Genomic DNA, 24,373 nt, shown 5'->3' with positions numbered 1-24,373 from the left:
CTGTCAACGGAGTGGTGAGAAGGCAATTAGCGCAACGGCAGAGCTTAGTACATCCCGCCCACAGTCTATAACATGGCAGTTAGGAGCTAATTGGCTGGTACTTTATTTCTCTCCACATTATCACTCCCCAAGGCTTAGTATAGTACATCTGCCCCAAAATCTCTTCTCTTTTAATGGAACATAACAGCTATCACAGTTACATATGTAAAAGCTCACGTAATGTTTCTGCAGATACAGCATAGTATTTTACACACAGGTCTTAATTTATCCAATGCTCAGATAAAATAAGTGCAAAGAAAAACAGGTCTATTCATGAAACAGTGAAAAGATTGGACGAGTGAGCCAATGGTGAAGTTGCCCATGGCAACCAATCAGCTGCTACATATTTTATAGAATGCACTCGATAAATGTTACTTCAATGCTGATTGGTTGCCATGGGCAACTTCTCCACTGGTCCACTTCCAGGGGCAAACGCAGGATTTAGTAAGGGGGGTTTCCGTGTGTGCATATAAAATATTTGGTTTTATTAAAAAACTGTTGTCAAACATTAAAAAGGTCTTGCCTTAAATGTGAATGTATGTGAAAATATGTTAATGTATTTAAGATAAGACCTTTTTAATGTTTGGATTCCTGACGACAGTTTTTTAATAATTAGTGTATATATATATATATATATATATATATATACACTAATTATATATACTTACATAGAGCACACACATTCATTTATACATACACGAACACACATGCATACATACACATACAGTACATACATACATACATACATACATACATTTTATACATACCAGGGGCTGGGACTGGGAGCGAGAGAAGATGGACGGCACTGTGATCGAGGATGGAGGGAGCTGCTGTGGCTAAGCATGGACTGCCAGCAGCTCCCCCTGAACATTTCTAGCTCTCCTGCAGCAGCTATAGTAAGCAGCCGCGGTCGCGATCATGGGCTTTTACTGAGACGGAGACAATGCTGTCTCCATCTCAAAAATAAAAGAATTGTCTCATCAGCGGGGGGGGGGGGGGGGGTTGTTCCAGGTACTTGGAAACCCCCCCCTGCGTGCGCCACTGACTTCTCCACTCTTAAGTTTATGGTCTTTACCTCTGTAATGTCATGTTTAAAGGTGTATAACTATAATAAGAAACAGCCTCTTCCTCATGCGATGATGCATTCTGTATATGTAGCTATAATAACCACAGCTTGGATGGAAAAGAGTCTTTCAGTTATAAGTGGATGCACTGATATATTTCCAAATCCCCCAATGACGTACCTATAATGGGTGCTAGGTGTGCAGGGCAGGATGGGGACAGACTGCACATCCAGCACCCATGTATAGTTACCTCTCTGCCATCTTCGTGGTCCGCGGCTGCCATTTTTCTGGTGATTTGGGCATGTGCAGTAGAGAAGTCCCTCGGGAACAAGACGCGGATGGCCATGGTCCCATTGACTTGCACATAAGCAGTAGACTCTGGCACAAGTCTTCAGTGCTGCCAGAAAGGAGGGGGCCCACACGGAGCCTGCATGAGGACCCTCTACTCTCTGAGCAGCGCTAGTATTATAAGCAAAATGCCGGGCTTTGCACATAACATCAAATATTGAGGTTAAACCACTGAGAGCGGCGTCTGCTTTGTAAATATACCTCTTAGAGTTGCAACAATGGCTTAATAATTTCTTTTTTCAAAAAATGGTACTTTACAGTAATAAAGGAAATAGCCCCATAATAATGTAAGCACCATTTCTGTCTCTAGCTGCATGCGTAGTGCGTGATGCCACAGGAAGCATGAATGACACTGTCACTTCTATCTTACAATGCAACGGGTCGGCTGCCTGCACGCTTGGGTACAACTTCTCCATATGTGAAACTGAGAAGTGTAACTATGGGCTGATGAATAACTTCCAAGTGAGTATTGATCACTGGGAGCTGAAACCGCAATGCACATTTACTAGGCATAAAGCATAATGGAGCGTTTTATAGCGGATTTTTGTTATTGCTAGTAATTTTGTATTTAGCTTCACAGTTGTGCATGTTTGTTAATATAATTCATAATAAAAACAGTTTAGATTCATTTCCTCAATAACAGATTAGACATTATGCATTATTTTTATTTAACCTTTTCCTGGCCACTGAGATAACAATATGTAACTTATTGAAAAAAAAGATTACAAAGTGTATTTATTTAAATAGACTGCTTATTAATCAGATATCTGAACAGACACGCTATAACTACATATATGTTAATGTGTATCACAGACATACTGTATAGGGCCTTATGTAATATATTGCAAGCTGCGAGTACGGGAGTTATTCTGTTTATTATTTATGTATTAACAGTTTCTTATATAGCGCAGCATATTCCGTTGCGCATTACAATTAGAACAACAGTAATAGAACAAAACTTGGTAATAACAGACAGACATAGAGGTAGTAAGGCCCTGCTCGCAAGCTTACAATCTATAGGGAAATAGGCATTGATACACAAGGATAGATGCTACCTATTGCATATTGGTCCAACAGATTGCTAGGTTCTTAATGGGTTGCATTATATGATCACCCAGCAATGTTGGCCAAGGGTCAGGAGGGTGTGAGAGTAGGGAAAGACAGGACATGTGATGTGATGTGTACTGTACAGAGGATGTAATTAGATAGGGAAGCACTGAAGATTATGTGGGTGGGTCTGGAATTTGATAGGCTTGTCTGAAGAGGTGAGTTTTCAGGGAACGTTTAAAGGTTTGGAGACTAGAGGTGAGTCTTATTGTACATGGGAGGGCATTCCACAGAGTGGGTGAAGCCCAGATAAAGTCCTGTAATTTTGAGTGTGAACAATTAATGCGAGTGGATGAGAGACGCAGATCTTGTGCAGAGTTAGCCTATTTATTTAAAGCGGCAATAATTTAAAATGCAAAACCAACCTAGTTTTGCCATTTCAATTATTGGCGCTTTAAAAGACATGGGCTAACTTGCCAAAATGTGCCTGTGCCTCGCAGGGTTTTACATAAGGTCCATGCTCTCTTTTATCTGCATCATGAAATATCCTTGGTGTTGGATTCATGCCTAGTAGCGGCAGGAACTTTGGGAAATATTCCTGTTTCTAAAACAATCTACTTAGAGATCACGTGAGCATAGGTGTAGCTATAGTAGGGGCAGGGGATGCTGCTGCTGCTACACGATTTTCTCCATGTTGAGGTGTCGTCAGACTCATATAAGCAATGAACATTTATACAGTTTATTTCAAGGTGAGCATCTCATCTGTGTGATACAGATAAAGCTGCACACCCTCACACAGCCATGTTTATGCATTATACTGGGTGCATAATCAGCGTGCTTGTACAGTATTTTCTAATAATAATCACATTACTGTAATACTACAGTTCTCCTCAAGGTGGCGTACTCAAGATCCCCACTGTCATACACAACATGGAATGTTCTCTTTGCCTCTCTCTAGGTGATGAGTATGGTATCTGGATTTGGCCCTCTGATCATTGCAGGCATTTTCTCAGCCACGCTGTCTTCGGCTCTGGCATCTCTCGTCAGTGCACCCAAAGTATTTCAGGTATGTGGAAAAGACAATAAACTCTAACAAGGTGATCTATATTATGTATTTCTTTTAGTTATTTGCGAAGACAAGCCTTGTCTGGAAGCGAGTCACATTGGGGTCCATGCAGGGTGGATAATTTACACACAGCAGTGCAGTACATTTAAGACTTTGCATTTTTGCCAGGAATGTATTATTTGTTATCACCGCATGTCGCATCAATAAACAATAACTTTCTGCAGCGGGGGACACTGGGATTCCACAGGGAATACATCAGGGTGTAGAGTTGGATCTTGATCCGAGGCACCAACAGGCTAAAGCTTTCACTGTTCCCAGGATGCATTGCACCGCCTCCTCTATAATCCCGCCTCCAGGCACTGGAGCTCAGTTTGTAAGTTGGTGCCTGCAGAGCAGGTCACTAACAGGTGGGGCTGCGTTAGGCAGCCCTGAAAAGAGCTTTTTAAGAAGACTTCAAGGGCCGCAGCACTATTTATGTCAGTCTGACATTCTGTGCTGCGGCTCCATCACCTCCCCAGCAGCGCTGCATACTCCCGCGGCTGGGTTCCTTGGTACTTGCAGCGGAGGCACACCGGTCATCAGGTACACCACCGCTGACGCTCTCTAGGATTGCATGGCTGCACATCAGGGAGGAGGTAAGATGGTCCCTCAGGTGGAATCCGCCGGTTAATTGCGGTCCGGTCGCAGTCTCGGGAGACGGACTGCGCCGCTGGTGTGGACACTGTACTATACAGGGACCCCACTATATCCACCAGGGCAAGGGAGCACAGGTCGGATTTACTAAAATCCATTTTATATAGGATCCACAGTACCTGGTGGTGAGGACCAGCATGGGGGATAAGGCGCTGACCTGTAGCCCCTCCCCCAGCTCTGGGCGCCATCTACTGCTGGTGTTCCCACCCTGGAGCTGCATTTCACTCTCCCTCACTCCCTGACAGAGATTTTGGCGCCATCTTCACTACTACCTGGGCTGATCTCCGTGACTGCAGGGCTCTGTCTCCTCTGTAAAGCCGCCTGTCTCATCAGCGCTGTGCATTTACAGGCACTTAAGTATTCTACATGTCATTTTAGACAGTGGGGGAGATGTACTAAGCCTGAAAAGTGATAAATATCACTGTGATAAAGCACCAGCCAATCGGCTCCTAACTGCCATGTTACAGGCTGTGTTTGAAAAATGACAGTTAGGAGCCGATTGGCTGGTGCTTTATCACAGTGATATTTATCACTTTTCAGGCTTAGTACATCTGGCCCACTGTAAGTTAAGAACAAGTGTGCTGCTATCTGAATATTTAGTACAAATATTCTGTGATGTACATCCAGTATCTACTGTGCATTGTTATATCTATAATCATACATATTTATATGTAGTATTACTAGTCCAGTGCAGTTTTATTGTTTATCTGTAATAACCTCTGCAGTGTACCTGTGACTGAGTGTGCCTGTAGCTGTTGTGTGGATTTCATTCTCCTGTACCACACATATTGCTATCACTATATTCTGTAACCTGAGCGGCTAGGTGCGTCAGGGTCCCATATATATATATATATATATATATATATATAAATCCAAAGGCAGTCGGCACTCATAATTCTCTGGATGAAATTGCTCAGGTGCACAATCAAAGTTCAGCATATAACTCCAATGTAAAGAAAGAAAGAAAGGCACTTAGGAGACTTACATAGAAGAAATCTGTATTGAGTCGAACGTTTTCGGGGATACAACCCCTTCCTCAGGACCACACCAGTACCTACTGGTGTGGTCCTGAGGAAGGGGTTGTATCCCCAAAAACGTTCGACTCAATACAGATTTCTTCTATGTAAGTCTCCTGAGTGCCTTTCTTTACATTGGAGTTATATATATATATATATATATATATATATCGCTACACAGAATATACAGTCACCTCATACCGCTTAAATCCTCTGTGTCCTGTATTTACTGTCACATGACTCAGGGGGTTATTTTCAGGTATTGTGTTTGTCTGGCTATATTGTACTGTCACGCCACACAGGGCGGGAAATCCGCGGACGCTTCTGCATCCTGCAGTGCTGGCACCACGGATTTACCTGAGGGGGAAGTGTTAGCTGCTGGTTCAAGCGCTGGGTGGCATACACCTCCCAATCAACCCGCAGCACCTGTGGTCAATCAGGACCCACCTTGGGCAGCGTTCTCAAGTATGCTGAGTACACTTGTAACACGTCATACGCCCCCTGTGGGACCACATGTGCCATTACAGCCACATATTGTCCCTGTAGTTAATCCGCCCTGGGCGGACACTCTGTCTACCCAGTTACAAAAATTGAATCAATCTTTGGTTTGACACAAGTCTACCCCACACCCCTCTGGGGGCAAGGGGTCATCTATGTGGGCCATTTCTACCTCACAATCCATTAATATTTTGGATAATTCTTCCAATGAGAATGGGGAATATACTGATCCGTTATCCTATCCCTGCGGAGTTGAGTAACAAGTGGGAAACTCCACCGCCGGTGGACTCTCATGTTGCACGTCTTGTGTCATCTACTCTGCCTGTCACCACTGTCACCTCACTGATGAACCGATGGATAAGCATGTGGAGGGTTGCCTGAAGTCTATTTATTCTCTTACTGGTGCTGTACATAGACCCACTATGGCAGCCTCCTGGGCTGCGAAAGGAATTGAAGCATGGGTTCAGGCAATTGAGGATGAGCTACCTCTGGATTTTCTGACACTGCCAGACAATATATGTCTTATATTACCACAGCCTCCCACTATATTCAGGGGTGTGCCTCTGATGCAGTTGTAATGGCGGCAAGGGCATCTACTACGTCTATCCTGGCTCGCCGAATTCTGTGGTTGAGGTCCTGGAAGATTGACCTGATCTCCAAAAAGACCTTGGAGGTGTTCCCTTTTAAGGGAGATATCCTATCTGGGGAGGATCTGAACAAGATTGTGACTGACTTGGCGACTTTTCTCCCAAATACTAATCCTTCTTCTCCGAAGGCTGAGTACCACTTTTCATTACTTTCGACCTCCAGGAAAAGCAAAAGGTCATCCATACCTGAGACAGGCTTGTGCTTCCAAAACCACTAAGCCCAAATCTAAACAATCCTGGGCCGCCCGTCAGCCTGTTTCCAAACAAGACAAGCCTGCTGCATGACGGGGTGGGCCTCCCGCTGGGGGACCCCAGGGTGGGAGGCCAACTTCTGCAGTTCGGCCAGGCCTAGTTAACGACCACTTTGGATGCCTGGGTGCGGGAAGTCGTCTCTCACGGGTACGCAGTCTCTTTCAAGAGACGTCCTCCTCACCAGTTCTGCACGAAGGTTATCCCTTTGGATCCGTTAAAAGCGCAAGCTCTACACTTGGTTGTACAATCCCTCCTGGACACAGTAGTGGTAGTGCCAGTACCTCTGTCTCAGACCCTGTTTCTATTTCCGAAGCCAAATGGGTCCTTCCGGCCTATACTCAACCTCAAATCATTGAACAAATTTGTGAGAGTATCCAAATTCCGTATAGAAACTCTGTGCTCCATTGTGCTGGCCATGGAACCTGAAGACCATATGGTATCCCTGGACATACAGGATGCTTACCTGCACATACTTATTGCCATGTCACATCAGCAATATCTGCGGTTTGCTATTTGCCATGGAACCTGAAGACCATATGGTATCCCTGGACATACAGGATGCTTACCTGCACATACTTATTGCCATGTCACATCAGCAATATCTGCGGTTTGCTATTGGCCATGGAACCTGAAGACCATATGGTATCCCTGGACATACAGGATGCTTACCTGCACATACTTATTGCCATGTCACATCAGCAATATCTGCGGTTTGCTATTGGCAACCTACATTATCAATTCCGGACCTTGCCTTTTGGATTGGCCATGGCCCCTTGGATATTCACCAAGATCATGGCTGTAATGACGGCCCTTCTCCGCCGTCAGGGAATCAGGATCCTGCTGTATCTGGATGACTTCTTGATCCGGGCGAACTCCCATGAGGTCCTCCGCAGTCATCTGGAACTGACAGTCCAATTTCTACAAGCCCATGGGTGGCTCATCAACTGGAAAAAGCCCTTGCTGGTCCCTGCTTGGAGCATGGTGCACCTGGGGGCACTGCTGAACACACACAGCCAACAATTGTTTTTGTCTCCAGAGAAACTTCAGGACAGGATCGGATATTTCCTCTCTCGCCGAAGAATGTCGATACACTCGGCGATGCAAGTACTAGGCCTCATGGTGTTGGCTTTCAACATGGTAAAATACGCTCAATTTCATCCCCGCCCTCTGCAGAGGTTAATCCTTTTCAAGTAGGGCGGCCTGCCTCATCGGATCAGGTCTCAAATGATCTCCTTGACTCCGGAGGTTCGTCTGTCACTGAGCTGGTGGCTACAAGACCAACAGTTGACCAGGGGTCGTCCCTTCTTGATCTCCAACTGGATCCTCCTGACAACGTATGCCATTCTGCGGGGTTTGAGTGCGATGTTGGAGCAACACTCTCTCCAGGGTCGATGGACCAAGGAGGAATCTCTCCTCCCAATAAACATTCTGGAATTGCGGGCAGTGTTCAATGCGTTGACACTGACCCTGCCTCCAGTACAGAACAGCCCGTTCAAATACAATCAGACAATGACACCACGGTGGTGTACATAAATCTTCAAGGTAGCACTCACAGCCACATGGCAATGCTGGAAGTATCGGATATCCTCCGTTGGGCAGAACGCTATCTGCCAGCAATATCAGCATTGTTGATTCCCGGAGTCTTCAACTGGGAAGCGAATTTCCTCAGTCATCAGGACGTTCACGCCAGAGAGTGGAGTCTTCATCCAGAAGTCTTTCAACTCCTAGTGGACAAGTGGGGCCTACCAGATGTAGACCTGATGGCATCTCGATACAATCACAAGGTTCCAGTCTTCGGATTAAGGGCAAGGGATCCTCAAGCAGCGTTCGTGGACGCACTGGCAATACCATTGAACTTTCGACTGCCATATGTGTTCCCTCCAGTGTCACTCCTGCCCAGGGTACTACGGAAGTTCAAGCAAGAAAGAGGAATGGTACTTCTAGTTGCTCCAGCGTGGCCCAGATGGTATTGGTTCTCAGACCTGCAGGGTCTATCGATAGAGCGTCCTCTTCTGCTTCCTCAATGCTCAGACCTCCTCGTTCAGGGCCCTTGTGACTATCCGGACCTGGCCAGACTGGCTTTGACGGTGTGGCTCTTGAAGCTGCCTTCCTGAGGTCCAAGGGATTCTCTGAGGTGGTTATTCAGACTATGTTGAAGGCCCACAAACCGGCTTCTGTACGGATTTATCACAGGGTCTGGAACTCTTACTTCACATGGTGTGCTGCTAAGAATTATGATGCCTATTTGTTCAGAACTTCTAGGCTTTTGGCATTTCTGCAACAAGGCCTAGATTTAGGCCTTCGTCTGGCCTCCCTCAAGGTTTATATATCTGCCTTGTCGGTGTGGTTTCAGAGGAAAATTGTGTCTATTCCTGACATTCATACTTTCACTCAGGGTGTTTTATGGATTCAGCCTCCCTATGTCCCTCCTGTGGCTCCATGGGATCTGTCTGTTGTCTTAAATGCCCTACAAGAGTCTCCATTTTAACCTCTTGAGTTTGTGGATCTTAAATGTCTTACACTTAAGGTTGTGTTTTTACTGGCTATTGCCTCTACTAGGAGGGTGTCGGACTTAGGTGCTTTGTCCTGTCGTCCACCCTTTCTGATTTTTCACCGTGACTGGGCAGTTCTTCGAACTCGCCCTGGTTATTTGCCTAAGGTGGTATCATATTTTCATCTTAACCAAGAGATTGTGGTTCCAGCCTTTATCTCTTCTGGTTTGTCCCCCAAAGAGCGGTGTTTGGATGTGGTACGGGCTCTCCATATTTACGTAGAGAGGTCTGCCTTCCTCAGGAGGTCCGATACCCTTTTTGTACTTTTTGGTTTACACAAACGTGGCTGGCCTGCGAATAAACAAACCTTGGCCAGATGGATTAGAATGGTGATTTCACAAGCCTATGCACAGGCTGATCTTCCAGCTCCTGCTGCTATTAAAGCCCATTCTACTTGGTCTGTTGGATCTTCTTGGGCGGCCCGCCGAGGCGTGTCTGCTGACCAATTGTGCAAGGTGGCTACGTGGTCCTCAGTGAACATGTTTATCAGGTTATATGCCTTCGATACTTCCGCCTCCCAGGATGCTTCCTTTGGATGCCGGGTTCTTGTTCCCGCTACGGTGCGTCCCCTCCCATAAGGAACTGCTTTAGGACATCCCAGATATATTCCCAGTGGAATCCCAGTGTACCCCGCTGCAGAAAAGGAGATTTATGGTAGACTTACCATGGTTAAATCTCTTTCTGTGAGGTACACTGGATTTCACAGGGCGCCCTCCCTGACGCACTTAGCTTCATTGGGTTTGTATGGCATTAGCCGCTAGTCCCTTCTCCTGTCGTGAGAATGTGGTTCTATGTGACTAACATCTACTGTCTCTTTTACCTGCTACTGCATTGAAACTGAGCTCCAGTGCCTGGAGGCGGGGTTATAGTGGAGGCGGTGCAAAGCTTTAGCCTGTTGGTGCCATTGGATCAAGATCCAACTCTACACCCCAATGTATTCCCTGTGGAACCCAGTGTACCTCGCAGAAAGAGATTTAACCATGGTAAGTCTACCATAAATCTCCTTTTTCGTGACTATGAAAATCCTCTTGCCAGAGGAGTGGCTCCCATATGAGCCTGTACCGGCGAAGAGTGACTAGTACAGTGATAGCTTTCGCTGCCACGTTACTGCCAGGATCTGACCCAGACGACCTACTGTACTGCACATGCGCGGGCATCGGGCCACTCAGTCACAGTGTATAGGCTGCCAGGGAGGGATCCTGTAGGCTACAGTGTCTGGAGACCATCTGAAGATCAAGCTCTGAAAAGTTCATTTTTTCGAAAGCTTGGTAAATTACTACAGTTTGCTGTCCCTATAGAAATGGATAAGGACGGCAGAACTGAGCAGTAGTTTATCTCCTACTATAACCTAGTGTTAAATTGCTCCAGTACTAACGACACCCAAAGAGGGAGAATAGAACCTGCGGCAAGCGTAGTTCGCACCGAGACCGCAAGGGGCTTCGTTGCGATCACTCCCCTGCCAGCATTCTACAGCTCAGGATGCCGATGTTGGTATACTGACATTTGGGATCCTGTGCGGCGGTAAAACATACCGAGCCCCTTAGATCTGTGATACCGGCAGTTGGTGTCACATATTGCCGTGATATTGCCCTATTTTCGCATCACTGCTTTGTCCCAAAGACGATGCTAACTGCATCGTCTACGTACGTGTATTGCACAACTAAGAAAAATACACAAGCATGTTTAAATGGAGATCATTCCTGAAATTGATTAATTACTAATAGTCCTTTATAAGTTTGTACACTATTATTTAATTTCACACAGTCAAAAAAGGCAATCTGTCAGTCAGTACTTACCATTTGCAAGCATTACCTAGTGTTCGTGCAAGCACAACATTTTGGCCTTAATGAACAGGTAAAGGGCTTCCAGGTTATGGGTTAATGACAGGTAATATTAGTTCTAAAATCTGAGAGAGCCACTTGTGCTACAATCAACAGTGCCAAAGTCCTTTCAAACTACATGAGATGTTAACAATTTTATACAGCATCTTAAAAATGTTCAGTCTCAATGATTATCTGGTTAAATATTATATGGCAGTACCTATAAAATTTAATGCAACCTATGATGGCAGCCTTTTTGCAATCAGTTTGCAACAGTGAATTATCTCAATAATGAAGGGTCATATAGTGGATTGGAACATTTTTATTGCAAAGAAATAAGTTAAGTGTGTGTATTGATTTCCCTACAGGCTCTCTGCAAGGATAACATTTATAAAGCACTTCACTTTTTCGCTAAAGGACAAGGAAAAAACAACGAACCAATCAGAGGATACGTTCTTACATTTATTATTGCAGTGGCCTTTATTCTGATTGGTTAGTAATTTAATTTTTATCAGCACATATTCATTTTAATCGTGTTTCCAATTGTTTAAAATATGGGGAGTCAGAATAGTAATGTAGTTTGCGGATTCATGTCTGCAAATGCTTTAGGTGCTTCATACTAGCATATTCAAATTGGATTCTCCATATATACTGTTATAAATGACAGTGCTGTTATATCCTGGGATAACTGTTCTAAAAATCAACTCACCTGCTTCTAATGAGGTTATAAACTAGGTACAGCATGCAGTAAGAGTGATGTCTGTACAGTGTGATGTATGGATGATGTATATACAGCATGTAGTAACAGTGATTTCTGTACAGTGTGATGTATGAATGATGTATATATACATGTAGTAACAGTGATTTCTGTACAGTGTGATGTATGGCTGATGTACTGTATATGTATATACATGTAGTAACAGTGATTTCTGTACGGTGTGATCATGATGTATGGATGATGTATATATAGCATGTAGTAACAGTGATTTCTGTACGGTGTGATGTATGGATGATGTATATACAGCATGTAGTAACAGTGATTTCTGTACGGTGTGATGTATGGATGATGTATATACATGTAGTAACAGTGATTTCTGTACAGTGTGATGTATGGATGATGTATATACATGTAGTAACGATGATTTCTGTATGGTGTGATGTATGGATGATGTATATACATGTAGTAACAGTAATTTCTGTACGGTGTGATGTATGGATGATGTATATACATGTAGTAACAGTGATTTCTGTACAGTGTGATGTATGGATGATGTATATACAGTATGTAGTAACAGTGATTTCTGTACGGTGTGATGTATGGATGATGTATATACATGTAGTAACAGTGATTTCTGTACAGTGTGATGTATGAATGATGTTTATACATGTAGTAACAGTGATTTCTGTACAGTGTGATGTGTGAATGATGTATATACATGTAGTAACAGTGATTTCTGTACAGTGTGATGTATGGCTGATGTACTGTATATACATGTAGTAACAGTGATTTCTGTATAGTGTGATGTATGGATGATGTATATACAGCATGTAGTAACAGTGATTTCTGTACGGTGTGATGTATGGATGATGTATATACAGCATGTAGTAACAGTGATTTCTGTATGGTGTGCATACCTCCCAACTTTCTTTACTGGTGGAGCGGGACACTTCGCCGCGCGTGCTCCCGAAAAGGGGCATGGCCTATGAAAAGGGGGCGTGGCGTCACGGAGGACCCGCGATCGCGACCCACGCCCCCGTTTTCGTCACTGAGGGGGCATGCCCAGTGCTCTGTGAGCCGCTGGCATGCTCCCTCTCCCTCTGACTCCACTGAATAGACGCTGTGCGCATGCGCACAGCGTCTATACACCGCTGCTCTGCTAAGCAGAGCAGCGATTGACAGAGCCTCCCAACTGACCCCCCCCACCGCGGGACACTGTGGCCCGCTGGTGGGACAGCGGGACAGTCCCCAAAAAACGGGACTGTCCCGCGAAAATCGGGACAGTTGGGAGGTATAGGTGTGAAGTATGGATGATGTATATACAGCATGCAGTAGCAGTGATTTCTGTACAGTGTGATGTATGGCTGATGTACTGTATATGTATATACATGTAGTAACAGTGATTTCTGTACGGTGTGATGTATGGATGATGTATATATAGCATGTAGTAACAGTGATTTCTGTACGGTGTGATGTATGGATGATGTATATATATACATGTAGTAACAGTGATTTCTGTACAGTGTGATGTATGGATGATGTATATACATGTAGTAACGATGATTTCTGTATGGTGTGATGTATGGATGATGTATATACATGTAGTAACAGTGATTTCTGTACAGTGTGATGTATGGATGATGTATATACACTACAGTATGTAGTAACAGTGATTTCTGTTCGGTGTGATGTATGGATGATGTATATACATGTAGTAACAGTGATTTCTGTACAGTGTGATGTATGGCTGATGTACTGTATATACATGCAGTATCAGTGATTTCTGTACGGTGTGATGTATGGATGATGTATATACAGCATGCAGTAACAGTGATTTCTGTACGGTGTGATGTATGGATGATGCATATACAGCATGCAGTAACAGTGATTTCTGTACGGTGTGATGTATGGATGATGTATATACATGTAGTAACAGTGATTTCTGTACGGTGTGATGTATGGATGATGTATATACATGTAGTAACAGTGATTTCTGTACAGTGTGATGTATGGATGATGTATATACATGTAGTAACAGTGATTTCTGTACGGTGTGATGTATGGATGATGTATATACATGTAGTAACAGTGATTTCTGTACAGTGTGATGTATGGCTGATGTACTGTATATACATGCAGTAACAGTGATTTCTGTACGGTGTGATGTATGGATGATGCATATACAGCATGCAGTAACAGTGATTTCTGTACGGTGTGATGTATGGATGATGTATATACAGCATGCAGTAACAGTGATTTCTGTACGGTGTGATGTATGGATGATGTATATACATGTAGTAACAGTGATTTCTGTACGGTGTGATGTATGGATGATGTATATACAGCATGTAGTAACAGTGATTTCTGTACGGTGTGATGTATGGATGATGTATATACATGTAGTAACAGTGATTTCTGTACAGTGTGATGTATGGATGATGTATATACATGTAGTAACGATGATTTCTGTACGGTGTGATGTATGGATGGTGTACTATATACATGTAGTAACAGTGATTTCTGTACAGTGTGATGTATGGATGATGTATATACAGCATGTAGTAACAGTAATTTCTGTACGGTGTGATGTATGGATGATGTATATACATGTAGTGACAGTGATTTTTGTACAGTGTGATGTATGGCTGATGTACTGTATATGTATATACATGTAGTAACAGTGATTTCTGTACAGTGTGATGTATGGATGATGTATATATAGCATGTAGTAACAGTGATTTCTGTACAGTGTGATGTATGGATGATGTATATACAGCATGTAGTAACAGTGATTTGTGTACGGTGTGATGTATGGATGATGTATATACATGTAGTAACAGTGATTTCTGTACAGTGTGATGTATGGATGATGTATATACATGTAGTAACGATGATTTCTGTACGGTGTGATGTATGGATGATGTATATACATGTAGTAACAGTGATTTCTGTACGGTGTGATGTATGGATGATGTATATACATGTAGTAATAGTGATTTCTGTACGGTGTGATGTATGGATGATGTATATACATGTAGTAACAGTGATTTCTGTACGGTGTGATGTATGGATGATGTATATACATGTAGTAACAGTGATTTCTGTACAGTGTGATGTATGGCTGATGTACTGTATATACATGCAGTAACAGTGATTTCTGTACGGTGTGATGTATGGATGATGTATATACAGCATGCAGTAACAGTGATTTCTGTGCAGTGTGATGTATGGATGATGTATATACATGTAGTAACAGTGATTTCTGTACAGTGTGATGTATGGCTGATGTATATACATGTAGTAACAGTGATTTCTGTACGGTGTGATGTATGGATGATGTATATACATGTAGTAACAGTGATTTCTGTACGGTGTGATGTATGGCTGATGTATATACATGTAGTAACAGTGATTTCTGTACGGTGTGATGTATGGATGATGTATATACATGTAGTAACAGTGATTTCTGTACAGTGTGATGTATGGATGATGTATATGCAGCATGCAGTAACAGTGATTTCTGTACGGTGTGATGTATGGATGATGTATATACATGTAGTAACAGTGATTTCTGTACAGTGTGATGTATGGCTGATGTACTGTATATACATGTAGTAACAGTGATTTCTGTACGGTGTGATGTATGGATGATGTATATACAGCATGCAGTAACAGTGATTTCTGTACGGTGTGATGTATGGATGATGTATATACAGCATGTAGTAACAGTGATTTCTGGGGTTCACTACGATCTGCCGGCGGCCGGCCTCCCGGCGACCAGCATACCGGCGCCGGGAGGCCGGCCGCCGGCTTACCGACAGTGTGGCGAGCGCAAATGAGCCCCTTGCGGGCTCGCTGCGCTCGCCACGCTACGGGCACGGTGGCGCGCTACGCGCGCCACACTATTTTATTCTCCCTCCAGGGGGGTCGTGGACCCCCACGACGGAGAATAGGTGTCGGTATGCCGGCTGTCGGTCTCCCGGCGCCGGTATGCTGGTCGCCGGGAGCCCGACCGCCGGCATACTGAAGACCACCCTGATTTCTGTACAGTGTGATGTATGGATGATGTATATACATGTAGTAACAGTGATTTCTGTACAGTGTGATGTATGGATGATGTATATACATGTAGTAACGATGATTTCTGTACGGTGTGATGTATGGATGATGTATATACATGTAGTAATAGTGATTTCTGTACGGTGTGATGTATGGATGATGTATATATACATGTAGTAACAGTGATTTCTGTACGGTGTGATGTATGGATGATGTATATACATGTAGTAACAGTGATTTCCGTACGGTGTGATGTATGGATGATGTATATACAGCATGCAGTAACAGTGATTTCTGTACAGTGTGATGTATGGATGATGTATATACATGTAGTAACAGTGATTTCTGTACAGTGTGCTGTATGGCTGATGTACTGTATATATACTGTATATACGTGTAGTAACAGTGATTTCCGTACGGTGTGATGTATGGATGATGTATATACAGCATGCAGCAACAGTGATTTCTGTACGGTGTGATGTATGGATGATGTATATACAGCATGTAGTAACAGTGATTTCTGTACAGTGTGATGTATGGCTGATGTACTGTATATACATGTAGTAACAGTGATTTCTGTATAGTGTGATGTATGGATGATGTATATACAGCATGCAGTAACAGTGATTTCTGTACGGTGTGATGTATGGATGATGTATATACATGTAGTAACAGTGATTTCTGTACGGTGTGATGTATGGATGGATGTATATACAGCATCCAGTAACAGTGATTTCTGTACAGTGTGATGTATGGATGATGTATATACAGCATGCAGTAACAGTGATTTCTGTACGGTGTGATGTATGGATGATGTATATACAGCATGCAGTAACAGTGATTTCTGTGCAGTGTGATGTATGGATGATGTATATACATGTAGTAACAGTGATTTCTGTACAGTGTGATGTATGGCTGATGTACTGTATATACATGTAGTATCAGTGATTTCTGTACAGTGTGATGTATGGATGATGTATATACAGCATGCAGTAACAGTGATTTCTGTACGGTGTGATGTATGGATGATGTATATACATGTAGTAACAGTGATTTCTGTACAGTGTGATGTATGGCTGATGTACTGTATATACATGTAGTAACAGTGATTTCTATATGGTGTGATGTATGGATGATGTATATACAGCATGCAGTAACAGTGATTTCTGTACGGTGTGATGTATGGATGATGTATTTACAGCATGTAGTAACAGTGATTTCTTGGGTTCACTACGATCTGCCGGCGGCCGGCCTCCCGGCGACCAGCATACCGGCGCCAGGAGGCCGGCCGCCGGCTTACCGACAGTGTGGCGAGCGCAAATGAGCCCCTTGCGGGCTCGCTGCGCTCGCCACGCTACGGGCACGGTGGCGCGCTACGCGCGCCACACTATTTTATTCTCCCTCCAGGGGGGTCGTGGACCCCCACGAGGGAGAATAAGTGTCGGTATGCCGGCTGTCGGTCTCCCGGCGCCGGTATGCTGGTCGCCGGGAGCCCGACCGCCGGCATACTGAAGACCACCCTGATTTCTGTACAGTGTGATGTATGGATGATGTATATACATGTAGTAACAGTGATTTCTGTACAGTGTGATGTATGGATGATGTATATACATGTAGTAACGATGATTTCTGTACGGTGCGATGTATGGATGATGTATATACATGTAGTAACAGTGATTTCTGTACGGTGTGATGTATGGATGATGTATATACATGTAGTAACAGTGATTTCTGTACGGTGTGATGTATGGATGATGTATATACAGCATGCAGTAACAGTGATTTCTGTACGGTGTGATGTATGGATGATGTATATACATGTAGTAACAGTAAATTTCTGTACAGTGTGATGTATGGCTGATGTACTGTATATACATGTAGTAACAGTGATTTCTGTACGGTGTGATGTATGGATGATGTATATACAGCATGCAGTAACAGTGATTTCTGTACGGTGTGATGTATGGATGATGTATATACATGTAGTAACAGTGATTTTTGTACGGTGTGATGTATGGATGATGTATATACAGCATGCAGTAACAGTGATTTCTGTACGGTGTGATGTATGGATGATGTATATACAGCATGTAGTAACAGTGATTTCTGTACAGTGTGATGTATGGATGATGTATATACATGTAGTACCTAGAGATGAGCGGGTCCAGTTCTCCAAGAACCAGACCCACCCGAACATTGCGAACTGAGCCTGGATTTCAGTCTGGCTTGGGTTTTCCTGCCAGACTCGGATTCCAAAGAGAGGCTGAACGTCATCTTCCCAATGTCGGATTCTCACGGGTTTTGGATTATATAAAGGTCCCCGTAATCTGCTCCATCTTCTGGAAAGTGTACTGGACGGAGGTGTCTGTCAGTACTGTGTATATTTGGAGTGGGGTGTAGTGGGGGTGAATCAAACTGTATAGGGGTGGAACAGGGGGTGTTGCTGCGTGATTGCGTCATTGTAGCCCCGCACCCTGCAAAGCAATGATGAGAAGGGTGCGGGGCCACGATAACGCGACCCACCTGACCGCCCATTTTGATTAGCAGTGTGTGTGTGTTCATGTTGGGGGGTGGTGGTGTTGCTGGGCAATGCTGGTGGCGATGTGGGTGGATAGTGCCTGGCAGGAGACTTGTCAACTCCTCTGGTAGGCCAGGAGAGCCACTCGATTTTCAGGAGGCCCCCGCCCATTCCGGGAGAGTTGGCAAGTATGACATAATGGCGGCACAAACAGGGAGATTCCTAGACTCTTCAGGGAGTCCGGGAGATTGCTACTATTTCAGGGTGTCTCCCTGACAGTTAGGGAGAGTTGGCAAGTATGATATAATACTGTACAGCATGTAAAATATTTAATTTATATATATATATATATATATATATTTATAAAATGTGGGAAGGGGCATCATAGCATGGGCTTTCTCTGTGATCAATCTTGTCGTTTCCCTTCCCCACGAGGCATGTACCTTATGTCCCTATTGGAAAAATGGGGGGAGGGGGCACCAATTTTCTCTCTGCACAGGGCACCAAAAAGTTTAGTTACAGCTCTGAGTTCTAGCTTGAGGCTAACAGAACACCCACAATATATTCCAGCATCTCTAGAGAGGAGGGGACTCGTGTGCAGACTCCGTGTGTGGGTCCCCTCCTCTACCGTAGCCGTCGTGCTGCTGCTAGCACTCTGAGCTCTGTAGAGTCTACAGCGCATGCGCAGGACTCCAGAAAATGGCCGCCGCGCCATTTTTTCGGAGTCCTGCGCATGCGCTGTACACTCTGGCACTGTGCCAGAGTCTCTAGTGGTCAGTGCGCTAGCAGTGGCGCGACGGCTACAAGAGGGGAGGGGGCCCACACACGGTCAGCGATGGGCTCCGGAAAGGTAAGTATAGGAGAAATGGGTGCAGGGTGTACAGTGTGGGCCCCCCCTGGACTCAGGGGCCCGTGTGCACCGCACACACTGCTCCCATTATAGAAACGCCAATGTACTGGACTAATAAGCAATATCTAAACTCAGTGCTATATGTTTATGCAAAGTAGGTACCGGTGCTATGAGAAAAGATATCAGTGCCTACTGTACCTACAGTAAACACACCTTGCTTGCTTGCTGAAAGTCCTGTATCAGGAAAAGCATCTCTACAGTCTATAAAGAAGAGTCTGGTGATACAAGTTGCAGGCAGGATGCATAAAACAAAATAGCAACACTTACAAAAAAACACACACACACAAAATAAAATGTCCGTGTCTTGGAAAGAGTAACAAAATAGTAAAATTAGGTGCTCATAATTTTTTTGCATCTCCGTACCATCTAGTCGGCAAGCCCTTTTTTTACATTTTAAGCATATATTCTCTGAATCTGTAAGTTTTATCTGTTTTCATGCTAAAAGTTGGGCGGTATGTCTGGTATCCGTTTGGATTGTCGACCATGTTATGGTCGACAGTCATTAGGTCGTCCACTATTGGTCGACATGGACACATGATCGACACATGAAAATGGTCGACACATGAAAGGTCGCCACATAAAAAAGTCGACATGAGTTTAAAAAAAAATAAAATCTTTTGTGGACCTTTTCCGTACTTTACGATCCACGTGGACTACGATTGGGAACGGTAACCTGTGCTGAGCGCAGCGAGGCACCTTGCCCGGAAGCATGGCGAGCGGGCCATGCGAGGGGACGCGGTGCACTAATTGGGGTTCCCCGTCACTTTCCGCAGAAAACGGCACGAAAAAAGTAAAAAAACTAATGTCGACCTTTTCATGCGTTGACCTTTAACGTGGCAACAATTTCCATGTGTCGACCATTTGTCCATGCCGACCATGCCAATGTCGACCAATAGTGGTCGACCTAATGACTGTCGACCATAACATGATCGACCATTCATACCGAAACCGGTGTGTCTCAGTACAGAGTTACAGCGTGTGATCATCCTGAGATTTTACTATTCAAACGCAAAAGGGAAAATAGCAGCTGCTGCCATTTTCCCAGTGATTTGTCAGCAGCGCCGGCCTTCGAGGGACTCTAAAAGGGTACGTATAATGGTGTGCTGTGTCGACCCCGTGGACCCATGGGCCCGTGTGCACCACACACCTAGCACCCATTATAGATACAATAGCAGGGCATTATTTTTTAAAGACTCTTGAACCCTATGTTTTACATTTTTTTACATAATATTTCTCTAATGAGATTATGGCTTAATATTTTTATAAGGAAATTTTGGTTGCAAGTCTTAATATTGCTGTTGTACCAGTGGGGAATTTTTTTTAATACTTGACATGAGAGAAACCAATAAGCTCCAAACTGCCATGTTACAGGCTGAGTTCGAAAAGTAACAGAGGAGCTGATTGGTTGGTACTAAGGGGGTCATTCTGACCCGATCGCACGCTGCAGTTTATCGCAGCGGTGCGATCGGGTCAGAACTGCGCATGCGCCGGTGCATGCCAGACAGCCGAAGGCCGTCGGGCCACTACGATGGCCTCTGCCTGATTGACAGGCAGAGGCGGTCGCTGGGTGGGGGGTGGGGGGGTGGAACGGCAGCGTTTGGCCGCCATTTCATGGGCGCGGTCTGGCCAACGCAGGCGTGGCCGGACCGAACGGGGGCGGGCCGCAGCAGCTGCGTGACGTCACACGCAGCCGCTGCGGGCCGGGGAGCGATGAGTAGCTCCCGGCCAGCACGCTAAAGTTGCGCTGGTTGGGAGCTACTCTTGAAGTGCAAAGGCATCGCCACTGTGCGATGCCTTTGCACTTCTGCGGGGGGGCGGCACTGACATGCGGGGCGGGATAGCCCTGTGCTGGGCGTCCCCCCGCATGTCAGTGTGAATGATCGTAGCTGTGCTAAATTTAGCACAGCTGCAATCAACTCGGAATGACCCCCATAGTCTCTCTCCAAGCTTTGATAAATCTCGCCAAGTGTCAGCTACTGAATGCTGCTCTCCAGCAAATAAAAAGAATCCATTAATTGTTTTTAGAAAATTCTCAAAAACTCTCTGGCTCTGGATCTCTAACCAATTTACTGTTCTCCTCATCCTTCTTCTCCACCCCTTTCTCACATATAAATCTATGTTTCCCTAATCCATTGGTTCCCAATGGTCTTGAATCATAATGCCCTAGAGCAGGGATGGGGAACCTTCGGCCCTCCAGCTGCTGTTGAACTACACATCCCAGCATGCCTTGCAACAGTTTTAGCATGGCCAAATAGCAAAACTGTAGCAAGGCATGCTGGTATGTGTAGTTCAACAACAGCTGGAGGGCCGAAGGTTCCCCATCCCTGCCCTAGAGAATGAGCATTTTCTCCTTGGCACCCCTAGGTCAAATGTTTCTTAATGAGAAACACAGAAAAAAAATAGTTAAATTATGTAAATTGTGCTTCTCTCATCCTGTGGTTCATTTATGTGGTGATGGATGGGGTTGTGCTTCTTTGTCCACCTGATTTATGATTAACAGCCAACAGCACTGGTTTTGCCTATCACATAATGATTTTAGAATGCCATTAGTATACCAGCATAATGTGTAAATACAGCCCTTGCTATAACAATTCCTTTCCTTCTTGCAGCTGAGCTGAATGCGATTGCACCCATCATCTCCAACTTCTTCTTGGCCTCATATGCTCTGATCAATTTTTCCTGTTTCCATGCTTCATATGCAAAATCTCCAGGTCAGTATGCTGAGTAGACAAGAAGCACTTGTGACTGTGGAAATAAAGTATATAATCCAATCTCAGGGTTATATCTACAATTTATTGGAGTTTTTATTAGAATGTATTGAAATAGGCTTTATGTTTATCAGAGGTGCTCTGTGCTTCCCAACATTACACTTGTATTGAAGCTTGCCCTTGCATACCTCCCAACATGACCCTCTCCAGGAGGGACAGAATGCTCTGCTTCTGGACTTTTCTCTTAATGTATGATTGCTGGCACCTGTGTTGAACAGGTTCATGGATAAGAAAGGTGTTTCAGCACAGGTGATAGCAATAATAAATTAAGAGGGAAGTCCAGGAGCAGAGCATTCTGTCCCTCCTGGAGAGGGTCATGTTGGGAGGTATGCCCCTGAACACCTACATACTGTATCAGCATGTCCTATTCTGATTTATAATATTGGTTTGTCTAGAAGCTTGTGTAGGCTTGCAGGACTATAACAGACATGTAGGCAGGAGTACAAATACCACAGGAATATATTGCAATGCCTACTAACACATATTAACCACACCATTACTTACTACATATCTTAAATCCTGCATATTGAACCCTCGGTTATTCCTCCTACGTTTATTTCAAGAGTCACAATTTACATGCCTGGTTCTGAGCCTCACACAAAAATGTTTCAAGATGTCTCTTGCGATATCTAGCAGACTACGCGTGCTCCGCGCCCAGGGCCGGCGCTACCACTAGGCAGCTTTAGGCAGCTGCCTATGGGCGGCGACCACTGGAGGGCGGCACTGCACAGTGAATAAATTACCAGCCGGCAGCTCCACTCGCGGTTGGCTCCCACGGCATGTTGGCTACTTCCTCCGTCCCTGTGATTGGGCTCCCCCGAATGTTATCCGCGCCCCCACCCCCCGCGTGATTGTATAGCCGGATGTTACCCCCCCCCCCCCGCCTTCACGCAATCCCGCGATTGGCTCCTGACCTACTGCGTGTTGTCACCAGCTCCCCCTTCCTCCCCCCGCAATTGGACTCCCGCTCCTGATTGTTACCCGCTGCCTCCCCCTCCCTCCTGCATCATGTTACCGGCTCCTTCCTGTCCCTGCTCCGCTGCGATATAAGTCAGTGTCGGAGTGTCCCAGAGAACTCGGCCCCCGCCTGCCAGAAGGACCAACACCTGGGCATGGAGGAGGAGGCTGCACTGAGAAGATGACAGCCGGGTCCGTGGATGGCAGAGCGGGCAGACATCTGCGAGAAGCAGCGCACACCCGGGGGTTACCCTCTCACCTTGTGTCAGTAAGTGGTGTCTGTTTAGTGAGTTGGTGTCAGTAAGTGGTGTCTGTTTAGTGAGTTGGTGTCAGTAAGTGGTGTCTGTTTGTGTTAGTAAGTGCTGACTGTGTTCATTTGTGTCAGTAAGTGGGTTTGTGTAAGTAAGTGCTGTCTGTGTGTCAGTAAGTGGTGTCTGCATTCTTGTCAGTAAGTGGTGTCTATGTAGGGTGTGTGTGTCAGTAAGTGGTGTCTATGTAGGGTGTGTGTCAGTAAGTGGTGTCTGTGTAGGGTGTGTGTGTCAGTAAGTGGTGTCTATGTAGGGTGTGTGGGTGTGTGTGTGTCAGTAAGTGGTGTCTATGTGGTAAATGTTTGGGGGAAATAATAATAGTTTGCTGCGCTTGATGTGAGCTGCTCAATTTATAGATCAGGGAATCCGTTTTTGGAGGCGAGATTAAGCGCTGTGTTAGTGTATGTCTGGCACAGTGATGAATAAATAAATGAAAAAATTATGATATAATATAAATGAAAAGAAAGAACAAAATAGAAAAAATATGGTGGTAAATAATAATGATAAAAAATTATAATAATAATAAAAACTAATAATAATAAAAAAATGATGAAAAAAAATTGTGGCTTGCGGCAATGAATAGGAAAAAAGGGCTTACCCTATGTCAGATCCCGCTCGAAATGCATTGGATATAGCGTGGGAGCAGACACAAGAGAAGGAGAAAGCCGCCAGCGTCTGCCATCACCGGAAGCCGAGACCCGAACTTCAGGTCACAGCGCATAGCGCACAGAGCGGGACCTGACTTAGGGTAAGCCAGGGACAGTGTCCACCAAGCGTTCAAAGCGGGACTATAATTTTCTCTAACCAGCTCCACACCAAATCAAATCACGTAGAAGGGCCTGTAAACATCGGGCCACTAGACCATTGTTTTTATATTTTATTATTTATTTATTTTTTATTTTTCAAATTATTCCTAGTGTCCTCTTTCCAATCTTTCTCCTTTCTTCTCCTGCTGCACCCACTGCACTCTCCTCTTTTTTCCAATTCATTGCCGCAAGCCACAATTTTTTTAAATCATTTTTTTATTATTATTATTATTATTATTATTATTTTTTTTTTTTTTATCATTATTATTTACCATATTTTTTCTATT

At 44.5% G+C, this 24,373-nt stretch overlaps 1 protein-coding gene across 2 annotated transcripts in view; it reads left to right on the top strand.

The window, feature by feature from the left end:
- Positions 1–24,373, top strand: part of SLC12A1 (solute carrier family 12 member 1) — a 188,443-nt gene that overhangs the window by 51,489 nt on the left and 112,581 nt on the right. For both annotated transcript variants that reach the window (XM_063926056.1, XM_063926055.1), the window contains 4 exons: positions 1,762–1,913; positions 3,457–3,564; positions 11,411–11,534; positions 21,857–21,958. In XM_063926056.1, coding sequence (XP_063782126.1) covers positions 1,762–1,913; positions 3,457–3,564; positions 11,411–11,534; positions 21,857–21,958 — 486 coding nt within the window. The remainder of the gene's footprint in view (positions 1–1,761; positions 1,914–3,456; positions 3,565–11,410; positions 11,535–21,856; positions 21,959–24,373) is intronic.

The sequence above is a fragment of the Pseudophryne corroboree genome, chromosome 6, assembly GCF_028390025.1.
Source record: "Pseudophryne corroboree isolate aPseCor3 chromosome 6, aPseCor3.hap2, whole genome shotgun sequence".
Lineage (NCBI taxonomy): Eukaryota > Metazoa > Chordata > Amphibia > Anura > Myobatrachidae > Pseudophryne > Pseudophryne corroboree.
This window is presented reverse-complemented; position numbering and strand designations above follow the sequence as displayed.